The sequence below is a fragment of the Myxine glutinosa genome, chromosome 4, assembly GCF_964187855.1.
Source record: "Myxine glutinosa chromosome 4, kmMyxGlut1.1, whole genome shotgun sequence".
Classification (NCBI taxonomy): Eukaryota; Metazoa; Chordata; class Myxini; order Myxiniformes; family Myxinidae; genus Myxine; species Myxine glutinosa.
This window is the reverse complement of record NC_136264.1, coordinates 163,620,167-163,632,360: the sequence shown is the minus strand read 5'-3', so window position 1 is coordinate 163,632,360 and position 12,194 is coordinate 163,620,167. Positions and strand designations below refer to the sequence as shown.

The 12,194-nt window shown below is 41.6% G+C and overlaps 1 protein-coding gene across 4 annotated transcripts in view; it reads right to left on the bottom strand.

The window, feature by feature from the left end:
* Positions 1–12,194, bottom strand: part of N4BP2 (NEDD4 binding protein 2) — a 67,325-nt gene that overhangs the window by 16,783 nt on the left and 38,348 nt on the right. For 2 of the 4 annotated variants that reach the window (XM_068113946.2, XM_068113948.2), the window contains exons 7-12: positions 9,272–11,484; positions 9,090–9,110; positions 8,876–8,961; positions 8,720–8,771; positions 8,328–8,599; positions 6,383–6,492 (exon numbers count right to left, since the gene is read on the bottom strand). In XM_068113946.2, the coding sequence (XP_067970047.2) occupies positions 6,383–6,492; positions 8,328–8,599; positions 8,720–8,771; positions 8,876–8,961; positions 9,090–9,110; positions 9,272–11,484 (2,754 nt within the window). The remainder of the gene's footprint in view (positions 1–6,382; positions 6,493–8,327; positions 8,600–8,719; positions 8,772–8,875; positions 8,962–9,089; positions 9,111–9,271; positions 11,485–12,194) is intronic. The other 2 variants (XM_068113947.2, XM_078776692.1) reach the window with 1 other exon arrangement.

Below are 12,194 nucleotides of genomic sequence, written 5' to 3'. Positions count from 1 at the left end.
CCATGGAAATCTCCACGCATGGCTGGCGGACTTCCTCTCTAGTCGTCGTCAACGTGTGGCCCTGAATGGGTTTCTCTCATCTCCTCTTCCTGTTCAGGCTGGAGTTCCCCAAGGCAGTGTTCTGGGCCCCGTGCTTTTTCTGGTCTTCATCAATGATCTCTCTGACTCTCTCGAAAATCCTCTCTATCTCTTTGCTGATGACTCCACTCTCTGCCGCTCCATTCCTCTTCCCTCAGATCGGCAGTCTGCTGCCTCCTCACTCTCTGAAGACCTGGACAAAATCACAGACTGGTCAAACAAGTGGAACATGTCTTTCAATCCTGACAAATCTCACACTCTTACTATGTCTCTCCGAAAAGATCGACTGGACAACCCTCCCATCTACTTTCTCAACAATCCTCTCCAAGAAGTTCTGTCGCTCAAGATTTTGGGTCTCACTATCTGCCATGATCTTTCTTGGGAAAACCACATTTCCAAGCTGGCCTCCAAAGCCAGTCGCCGACTGGGCATCCTCCGTCGTGCGAAGTCCTTCCTCGGCACACCTGAGCTCCTCACCACATACAAGGCTTTCATCCGCAGCTCAATGGAATACTGTTCTCCCCTATGGGCCGGTGCTCCTGCCTCACACCTAGCTCGGCTTCACGCTGTTGAAACCAAAGCTTTCAGAATTATTGGAATCTCCCGCGATGAAGCTATCTCTGAGGGCCTTTCACTCACTCACCGCAGGCAGGTAGGTGGTCTTTCTGTCTTCTACCGACTCCTCTCCGGCCTTGCACCCCCAGCTCTCTCTGTGCTCTGTCCCCCAAATATTCCTACAGGTCGCACAAGATCTGCCAGCAACCCTCTGATGGTTAAACTGCCGAAATCTCGGCTCTCTGCTCACCTTCACTCTTTCATTCCTCTTTTCTCCCGCCTCTGGAACAAACTCCCTCACTCCCTTCAATCCCACTCCTCCCTCCAGGTCTTTAAAACAGCTGTTCACCACCATCTCTTATCTTCCCCCATCCAAAACCTTGATCTTTTCTACCCCCGCTAATTCACCCCAGATCCACCTTGTTTGAAATTCCAACTTCTTTCCTGGAAGTCCTGGCAGTGTCCATATGTTTTATACCTCTCCCACCGCCCCCTTCCCACGCCCCCCCCCCCCCCCCAAAGCCCTCGCCCTCTCTCAGATCTCTCGATGTCTCCATGTCTCTCGGTCCCTGCTCTCAAATGTTGTGTTTGTGTCCTTCCCCCTCTCTCCCCATCTTGTCTACCGCTCCCTATGTTATATGTTTTTTGTGTCGGTTTGTCTTTCTGTGTGATTAATGTTCGCTCTTTCACGAGCCTCGACCTTGTATACAAAAAAAAAAAAAAAAAAAAAAAAAAAAAAAAAAAAAAAAAAAAAAAAAAAAAAAAAAAAAAAAAAAAAAAACCCTTGCCCAGAACTCTGATGGATATTGCCTGATCGATTAATATGTTTCATAGCTGGCGACTTAATTAACACTTAATTTTCGACTGCGCCAAGCCGTAATTAAACAGAGAAAAAACTTTTAAAAATACCTGCAGTGTGCACGGTTCGTCTAGTCGAACAGATATGGAAAAGCACAGATAAGACGTCGTATTCACCATAACTTGTTTAATTTCACCAGGAACACGATGAGGCCAACACAGTAAACATTCAGTACAAAACTTGGTTCATACATTCAGTACAGAACATGATTCATACATTCAGACCGTAAGAAAACTCTGCCCGTAAATCGTAATACAACACTCTGACCAGACCAACACTTCATCCCATTACGTTCACTCCTCACAAGTGAAACTCATCACTACTCCGTTCACTCCTCACAAGTGAAACTCATCACTACTCCGCCAAGTGAAGACTTGAATCGCTTTCCGATCGCTTTCCAGCTCTTTCGTCTGACTTTCGCTTCCCAAATTTGTCTTCTGACTTTATCACTTGGAAATCTATACATCTTATATTTCCCAGATTGGTTTGAACAACCAAAAGCAGAACAACCAGTCATTTTGTTTGGCAATAAACAACATTCCCGTACCAAGCTGACGTTCACGCACGGTGAAGTTAGACACAAAATGGCGCCACGAAATCACGTGACCAGAAATCTCGGGTCAGCGCATGGCGCAACTCTCTTTATACAGGGACTCTAGGTACATCCATTCAAATAACCCCCTCTTCTCTAGCCTGTGGAATCGCATTCCTGAATCTGTTGTCTCAAACTCTTTCCTCCAGGATTTCAAGTCAACTGCCAAATCCTATCTCAAGGACTCTTGCCATTTCTACCTATGGGTTTTCCTAGATCCACTGAGACCCCCACCCCATCCTTCACCAGCAATCCCTTCTCTAGTTCTGTGATGCATTCGTATGCCATCTTCCTGTTTTCCCTTTGCCTCCTGTTATTCTGCTCTTTGTTTACAAAAATTAAAAAACATCTCCCCACTTTTTTTTTTTTTGCTAACTTTCTTGCTGCGATGTTTTCACTCTGCTTTATTTCCCAATGCTCCACTGGGTTTGCCAACCTACCATATTTAATTATACGGTTTTTTGCTGAGACTTCATGCTTTTAAATAAAAATATAATTACATTTTCACTTTTCACATTCAATGGTTTTTATTGAGTTATAACAAAAAATTGATTGAATACTAGTTAAATTTTTTCGTGGTACTAATATTTAGGCCTCATTAGTTTCAGAAATTTCTCGTTATGGAAAAAGTTTAGAAACTAGAACGGCACTCATTAGAGCGCATACGTACCTGCGCCACGTGCGCCAGGCTGAACAGTTTACATTTTGTATCACACTGATAGGCCGGATCTGGATTTCACCTGAACCAAGATCTAATTGGCTTGTTCTTGTCATCTAACAAACTCATCCACCAAGTTTTGTCATAATCCATCCACAGGTGGTTGAAATACCGTGATACATATAGTGTTTGGCCCTATCTCCCAATGGTGAGGAAACACTTAAAACATTCTAGTAGCCGGATCCGAAGTAATCTTCACCAAAATCTAATCATTTCGTCCTTGTCACATACGCTACATCTCTGCCAAATTTCGTCCGAAACCGTCCACAACTTTTTGAGATATTTTGTTCACAAACAGACAGACACAAACAAACAAACAGACAGACAGACAGACAGACAGACAGGGGCGAAAACATAACCTCTGCCCACCTTTGGTAAAAATCAGGTAATAAGCGTATTCCAAAACACACTCGTACACTTCAAACCGAATACACTCCCTGCTGTATAAATTAACATGTAATTGTTGTTAATGTGATTTATTTATGCGTCATCATGGGACAGATAAGGTGCAAACATCTGACAGAGATAAATGCTGAATAATTACATGTCCAATTGATTGTGACCTAATCAGATAATGCTGTGTTGTGATGAATATTTTCCCACAAGGATCCAACGTGGAAGCAACAATCTCAATACCAGGTATGTCCACATCTGGCAGCAATCACTGTATTGCGCCATCGTCACATTGCCCTATGAGCACTCAAATCCGAGCCTGGGGAATGCATTCCACACCTGAATCAGCTCCTGTTCCATCTCATTCATTGTGGGTCTGAGTTTTCTTGGCAAGGTTCAAACAAGACGATCAATGATATTCCAGAGATGCTCAACTCGATTTAAATCTGTCATGACATTAACGTTGGCATTGACAAGAACGTTCCTTGGTCAAATGACCCTGTGAGCAGGAGCATTGTTGTACATACAGTGTCTTTAGAAAGTATTCACACCCCTTGACTTTTTCACATTTTGTTGTGTTACAGCCTGAATTTAAAATGGATTAAATTGAGATTGTTTTTTTTGGCACTAATCTACACATGCCCTCATAATGTCAAACTGGAATGGGCTTTTTTCAAAACTTTTACAAAACAATAAAAATGAAAAGGTGATATGTCTCGAGTCAATAAGTATTCAACCCCTTTACTATTCCACTCCAAACTGAGCTCAGGTGCATCCAATTTCCTTTGATCATCCTTGAGACGTCTCCACAACTTGATTGGAGACCACATGTGGCCAATTCAATTGATTGGACATGATTTAGAAAGAAACACACCTTTCTATACAAGGTTCCACAGTAGACAGTGCATGCCAAAGCAGAAACTCTATCACGAGGTCCAAAGAATTGTCCGTAGAACTCAGAGATAGAATTGTGAGGGGGCATAGATTTGGGGAAGGGTATAAAACAATTTCTAGAGTGTTGAAAGTTCGTACGAGCAGAGTGAGCTCCATCATTGGGAAATGGAAAGAGTATGGAACTACCCAGACTCTTCCTAGAGCTGGCTGTCTGGCCAAAATGAGCAACAGGGCAAGAAGGACCTTGGTGAGGGAGTTGACCAAGAACCCAAGGACCACTTTGAAAGAACTACTGAGTTCCTTGGCTGAGATGGGAGAATCTGCCAGAACGACAGCAGTCTCTGCAGCACTTCACAAATTTAGGCTTTATGTTAGAGTGGCCAGAAGGAAGCCACTCCTGAGAAAAAGGCACATGAAGGCACGAATGGAGTTTGCAAAAAGGCACATGAAAGACTATGAGAGCATGAGGCAAAATATTCTGTGGTCTGATGAGATGAAAATTGAACTCTTTGGCCTGAATGCAAAGCTCTACTTCTGGCGGAAACTGATCACAGGTCATCACCCATTTAACACCATCCCTACTGTGAAGCATGGTGGTGGCAGCATCATCCTATGGGGATGCTTTTCAGCAGCAGGGACTGAGAGACTTGTAATGATAGAGAGAACAATAAATAGAGCCAAATACAGGCAAATCCTTGAGGAGAACTTGCTTCAGAGTGCAAAAGACCTGAGACTGCGGCGAAGATTTATGTTCCAACAGGACGATGACCCTGAGCATACAGCCAAAGCAACATTGGAATGTCTTCAGAACAAGAACATGAAAGTTCTTGAGTGGCACAGCCAAAGCTCAGACTTGAATCCCATTGATAATCTGTGGAAAGACTTGAATATTGCTGTTCAATGATACTCCCCATCCATCTTGACAAAGCTTGAGAAAATCTGCAAGGAAAAATAGGAAAAACTCCCCAAATCAAGATGTGCCAAGCTGATACAGAGATACCCAAGAAGACTCGAAGCTGTAATCCCTGCCAAAGGCATGAGGTATTGACTCAGGGGGATGAATACTTATGTAAATTAGATATTTCTGTATTTAATTTTTTAAATTATTTTAATAAATAGTCTAAAAAAAATTCCACTTTGACATTATGGGGTATGTCACTGATATGTCGATCAGTGCCAAAAAAAACTCAATGGAATTTATTTTAAATTCAGGCTGTAACACAACAAAATGTGAAAAAAGTCAAGGGGTGTGAATACTTTCTGAAGGCATTGTAAAGATGATTCCTGGAGTGTAACACAAGTTGCTGTAGGATCTCATTAATGTATCAATCTGCTGTCCAATTACCATGGATATGGATGAAGTTGGCGTGAATGATTTTAGCAAAAAAAAACCCCACATCATTCTGCAAAAAAAACCCCAATGTCCAAAATTTTCAGCTTCCTGGACAGACTGGAGCATAATCGGTCATCAAATCTTATGTATACCTGTGCATGGCTACTATGCCTTTCAGGGAGAAACCTGGATTTGTCCCTGAGCATAGCACTTTCCCATTACCTCAGTGTCCATCGAATGTGCTGATTTGACCACTTCACGCATGCTTGTATGGCAAGCACGGATCCCTGCATCATTGAGATGCCTTATCCAGCTATCCTGACATTTATCCTGTTAGGTCCAGGGAGTGTGTATGCAGTACTCTGGTCAGTTTGAAAGTGATTGCTTCGCTGGGTCGTGGAAACGTCATTATCCTGGGATGTCCACTTCTTGGTATATCTCTTGTTAATCCAGTGGCTTGATAATGTCTTCTGAGGTTATAAACAGTTCCTCTCCTCACATTTCGAGCCTTGCAACATGTCTAATGGAAGACCCTGCTTGAAAGTGACCTATGGTTTAATTCCCTCATTTTCTGACAGAAGTGGCATTGTAATAAATAATTAACTCCACCACCGAAGGTGTACAGAGGTCATGTTTGAATAGTATAATCATTGTGGTTTTTTTGGATGATCCACACACTGGTGTCTCGGAAACACTTTCAAATTTGCTCATAATAAAAACCTGAGGGTACATGAGTTCCACGTGATTATTCCACGTTACGTGGAAACTTGCAATCGGGTGTTCTGCATATCCCTCGTGCCAAAAAGGCACGTGGAATCAACACTGGAACAGTCCTTCAACAATTGCATTATCAATTCTGCATGTTTGGTTGTTTTTTATGGCAGAGAGTATACAATAATTTACTTACAAATCAAAGGGCTTTAGAGGTGAGAAATATATATATTGCATGGCAGTTCTCACCCATTATCTCTGTAAATGTCCCTGAGAAACTGGCGATCCATGCCTGGAAACATTGCAAAGAGTTTCTGTTCTTTTAATTTGGCAGAAGCATCCTTCCAGGGTCTGCAAACCTGTGGCACAAAAAAAAAAGTTCATTTGTTGGCATTTTACAATTTGAACAATGGCATCTTATCTTGATTTGATTCGATGTACCATACTCCTTACAGAGTGTTGGTGCTGCTGTAGCAGTTTCTTGCAAGGGTTGCACTGGGTGTCATTGCCTTCCCAGTATTGTATATCAAATGCTGAGCATCAAGCAAGAAAGCAGCATGTGCCATAAAAAAAAAATCTTTGGTATGGCTCGGCCAGGGATTGAACAGCCGACCTTCAAACTCATGGTAATGATTACTGCTCTGTAGTTGAGTGGATCTGTGCTCTAACCATTACACCACTGAGTCTGGTGGAATGTTATACAGAAAGTGTTAAAAACATGAAATTCAATTTTAAAAGTGTGTAACTCATAGAACTGTCAAATGTTGGTAGATGAGTAAAGGAAGAAATCCAGTTTCTTTTCATTTGCAAAGCAAATGTGAGAATAAATGTTTGACCTAGATATGTGACCATCACAGCAGCAATCTTTTTGCATTTGTAGATTTTCCTACGAGCACACTGCCATAGAGGAAAACACGTAGTGGCTGATGGCAAAACCCAGAAGTTATAGGGACTGAAAATGATTGCTGTGGGTGATCGAAAACAGCAGATTGGTAAATTTGCTTAACAATCCTTCCAGGAAAAGAAAAGTTATAATGGGAAGATTGTCTGGACTGAATGATATGTTCCATGCATTGGATCAGTATCGGACCTCTTGAAGGTATACTGAGAACGATGCAGCTGCTAATCATCTGTTGTTGCGGTCGGGTACCACGTAGTAAAATGTGGAATGTGGAAAAGAGGGTTCTTTCAAGCATCCAATAATCCATTTTATGTTCATGATGAATGTAAATAGGCCCAAGATGCTACATTGTATTCCATTGTGTAAGAGGACACGAGAAGAAAGATAACAATGAGAATCAACCACCATTGCATACAGGGATGAAGCAGTCAAGCAAGGAATGAATGTGGTCTTGGAGGTGACAGGTAGACAGCTTGGTAATCAGAGCAGGTGCCAGACAGTGTCAAACACCTGTTATATGTCCAGAGAGACAGCCATGACCTCTTGATTGAGATTCAAGTCCTACATCTATTTGCGAGAGAAGCAGTAGCACATTCAAGTTCAATGATGGGGACATAATCCAAAGTAATTGTTGGTGATCAGGCCAATTAGAGGAAATACCTAAGGTTGGCTGAAATTATGGATTCCGAGAGTTTGCCTCTGGCTGGAAATAAGCTTATTGGGCTATAGTTGAGTGGATTGATGTTTGCACCCTTATTATGTATGTAAGTGAAGTGGCTGCTTTGCAAGCAGATGGAAGGTAGCCCAAGATGAAGAATCTAGGACACGTTGAAGAATCACTGGCCACAGTGAGCTGGTCATTGACGTGCGCGCTCGCTCAACCAACAGTTTCAGAATGGGTTTGAATGGCCTTTAGGGAATGTTAAATTGTAACAGGTATTCCTGCTATTAGAGTGTGGAAAGATATATAATTAATGTCCGCTTGCAGTTGCTTTCCGGATCGTTTGGCCATTCATGGAGGTCTTGGACCTCCAGTGCAGAGGGCCTACGTTAGCGAGACCCCTGAAGCTCTTTTATGTTAGTGAGACCCCCTGAAAAAAACGTTTAAAAATTTGTTCTGACAAAAACATGATATATATATACATATATATATATATATATTTGGCTTCACAATTAATAGTTGTTTAATAAAAGAAAGAAAAAAGCCAAAAAATTTTTAATGTACCAACTCGTGAAAAAAGCCCTTTTTCAGAGGAAAAACATCATTCAGAGGAAAATACAGACCATGCCTACCTTGGCTTGGTTCAACTCGCTGGCCAATTCTTCAGACATAATGTCACGTAGCGAAACAGGTATAGGATGCGTTGCTCGAGCAATATTTTTCCTCACAATATTTTCCATGGATTCCCACGATGTGTCCCTTTCTCTACCAGCTTGAAAGGTAGCAGGTGCTGCAAGCCATTGATGCAGATGACCAGTAGAGGTTTGAAAAGCGGCTCCATCCCAGCCTTCCTGCCAGACTGAGCTTTTGCCTGAACTCTCATCTTCTAAATCTGGTGGAAACTCTATACAAAGCAAGTGAAAATAGAATGCAATATTCAAGAATCGAGCCCCGAGTTGTTCACATTTTTGGTGAAAAAAATGAATTGAGCACCAAGGAAAACCAAATGCATTTCACAATTCACCTGTACTTTCTCGTAGCAGCTGATACGACAAGGCCTCTTCCTTATTCCTATTCTGAAAAAGAAGAAAAAGATTATAAAAGATCATGTTTTATTGATTTCAGGAAAGTAAAATGCTTTCCTTTGTTTTATGAGACCAGCAGTTATAACTGACCAGACCTGAACAGAGATCTTCCACAGCTGATGGAGTGTCTTGGCCATATCTAGATCAACAGAAACACTGAGATCTTCTGGGGTGAGCCCAACTGAAGCAGGCAGGCAAAAGGAAAGATATTAAAAAGTGCATCTTATAAAGATTTAAATCAAAATTGACAGCGAGGAAAAATAATGTGAAATAAGCATGTGAATGTTGCAAAAAGAAAGGCAAACCCACCCCAATTTGATATGTCATGAGCTGTAAAGATCCAAATGAAGAAAAAAAGAAAAAAGAAGGAAAAGAGACAAAAATGGGAGGCATGTCACCCTCGGTGCATATCTCTAGGAAAATTGTGTCAATGCATCCAAAAATGAGAGCAATTACACCAAGTCATGTATGTCAACACAATTTCCACTTACATTCATCCAAACCTACAGGACCAAAAAGTTCGATCAGCTGTAAGGCAAACTCTGCAGGAAACACAAGTTCCATGGAGGAGAAATTGCTTTTGGGAAAAGAACACTCTCCTTCAGCAGTTCTTGTGCTGTTTCTTTCATCTTTGGCCAAATCCTCAATGCCATTCCTACCACTGATGGAAAGGTACTCAGAAAGAACATTCACTCCACTGCTCGTGCCGTCGGATGCGAATTCCTTTGACAAAGTTCCTTGTACATTGTCTAAAGGCATAGTGATTATGCTCCCTGTGGTTTCATTAATAGCAGGTGAAAACGTCCCTTCGCAAGAAAGAGATGAACTTGTGTAAGGCTTGGCACATGTACGTGATGCATCTTCACATACTGCATCAGTTACATTTAAAATATCTGTTGCACGGATCTCTAAAGGATCACTGTTTACGCCACTGGTTGCATTTTCAACAGCACTTGAGGGACTACCCTTTTCTACCATGTGTTGATCATTAACGGTTAAATGCTCAATTTCCTCTTTGGGATCTTTTGGACCTGCAGAATCGGGAACAGTATCAGATTCACTTTGAGAACCAGTGAATGCATCATATTTAGGTTTAGGGTGATTACAGCTTTGAGCGTGCAATTTCAAACTGGAGATGTTCACTCCAGCTTCTTCAGAAACGATGTGTTCCGCTGAGGTAGTCGAGTCCAACCCATCAGTACTTGATGAATCTTCTGCCAATTCAACACCAGATTCAATCAGAAGATTCACAGTCCAGTTCAGGTTTTGGCTACACTTCTCATAGATGTCCATCAAAACTTCAGATGAAACCGACTGGAAGTGTGCTTTTAATATTTTTACATCGGCAACTGGGTCAGGTCGATGCAAATCATCTGTTGATGTACCCTTATCCAGTTTCATTGTATATGGGATCCGAGTACCACCGGTGTTTATAACCGAAGCAGATGCAGAATCACAGAATGCATTAGCTCTCTCAGCACTCCCTGTCAGGATTTTAACTTTGTTTCCAATTATTGGCATATTTCTCACAACTTTCCAAGCCAGAGCAAAATCTTCTGGTGCAGTTTGTGTCTCTCTCTCATCTTTTTCTGCAGAAACAATATTTGATTCGCAAACATTAATTTCATCATTACTATTACCTATTTTAGGTAAGAAAAACAATGGCGTAAGCTTGCAAAGTTGGTGCTCATCTTCAGCGGAACGTTTGCCGTCATCTTCATTAGACTGGGCGATACTCTGTCCTAACTTTGCCTCGGCTGATAAACATTTCCCTGTATGCAAGGGGCTTGTATTCTGTGCAGGTTCTACGACCGTAGAAAGTTCATGCGCAATAGCAAAAGATTTGCTCTTTTCACAATTCAGCTCTGCTTGTACAAGAACTGGTACATCCAGACCATCCACATTAGCAACTTCTTCTGGATGAACACTCTCGAGAATATCAGTCTCAAATGATACAGGGGCTTCAGCATGCTTTTCACTTGAATGTTTTTGCACAAGATCCTCAGCCACAACTGACATGGCTGTAGGTGCAACAATGACCTCTGATGACTTTTCATTTGATTCAACTGTAGAGTGGGTAGAATCGTGATTAGCTATTTTGCCAGTACTGTTGATACTTCCAGCATCAGGTAAGAATGCGTCAACTGTTGTCTCCTCTTTTTCACATTTTCTTGATCTCCTACTTCTCTGTTCAAGAACACGACATGGAGAACTTCCTGGCCATTCACCTGGAAAGTCCATATCCTTCCCTAACAGCATTGGTGGTTCAGAAACGTTTTCCAAATGTTGCTCCTCAGTTTGTTGTTCCTGTGGTTTACCGCTATTTGAATGACCATCTTCTCTTTTTCGCTCATTTTGTGGTTGTTCCAAACTTTGTGGCACTTTCACCTCATATGATTCTACTTTTGATTCATGTTCAACATCTCCATGATTCCCTTTCAAAGAAGGAAATTCAAAGCATCTTTTTCCAGAGGAGTTTTTGAGACCCTGATGGTTTGTCTTTCTATTACCATCACACTCTCGAACAGCAACGTTCTTTGCAAGGTTTTGCAAGTATTTCAATTGGTCCTTTGTTTTAAATGTGTTTTTCCTTGGCATCAACGGTTGTGCAGCATCACCATGTGATGGCCACATAATGAAAGGATTTTGATGTCTCTGTGATGGTTCATTTAAGGTCTGTTGGATATTCATGTGTTCAGGGTCACTGGAGGAGAGAATAAATATTTAATCAGGAAAAGCACCAATGATACAATCATTACCAAAATGACAAAACAAAACAAACACAAAGTTGGAAATAGCTACTTGACAATCCAAGAGAAATTCTCACAGCATAACCTCAATAATTCTTATGCTTCTTTTATACTCTCTCTTGATATTGTATTACTGTATCCCCTCTATTGCAATGTAAATTCCATGAAGTTGAAAGCAATTCAGTTTTTTACTTAGTCTACAATACAGGGGCTCGTGGAAGATGGCATGGTGATGAAGGATATGAACAGACAGGGGGGCAGCATGGAAACAGTTGTACATAATAAGCAAGGGAATAGACAAACAGGAATAGAGGAGTGAGGGGGGATAAAGAGAGGAGGTGGAATAGCAGGAGCAGGAGGAGGAAAAGGGGACACAGGAATATGTATGTAAGAACAATGGACTAGGCAGACTCAATGGGGGGAAAACTTCTTTGTGAGTTACTTCTTTGTGAGTAAGGATGGGGGAATAAGGATAAGAGATAGAGGTGCGCTACTTACTTGAAGTCCTGGAGTGAACATTGGGAGTGGGATAAATAAGTAGGGGATTACACAGACAGAAAAATGGAAAAACAAAAGAGATGTGGTGGGTCGTCAGCATGGATTTTGCCAAGTTTAACCAGGAGGGATTTAATAGAATAACGCATGCATCCTTGAGTTAGGCCAG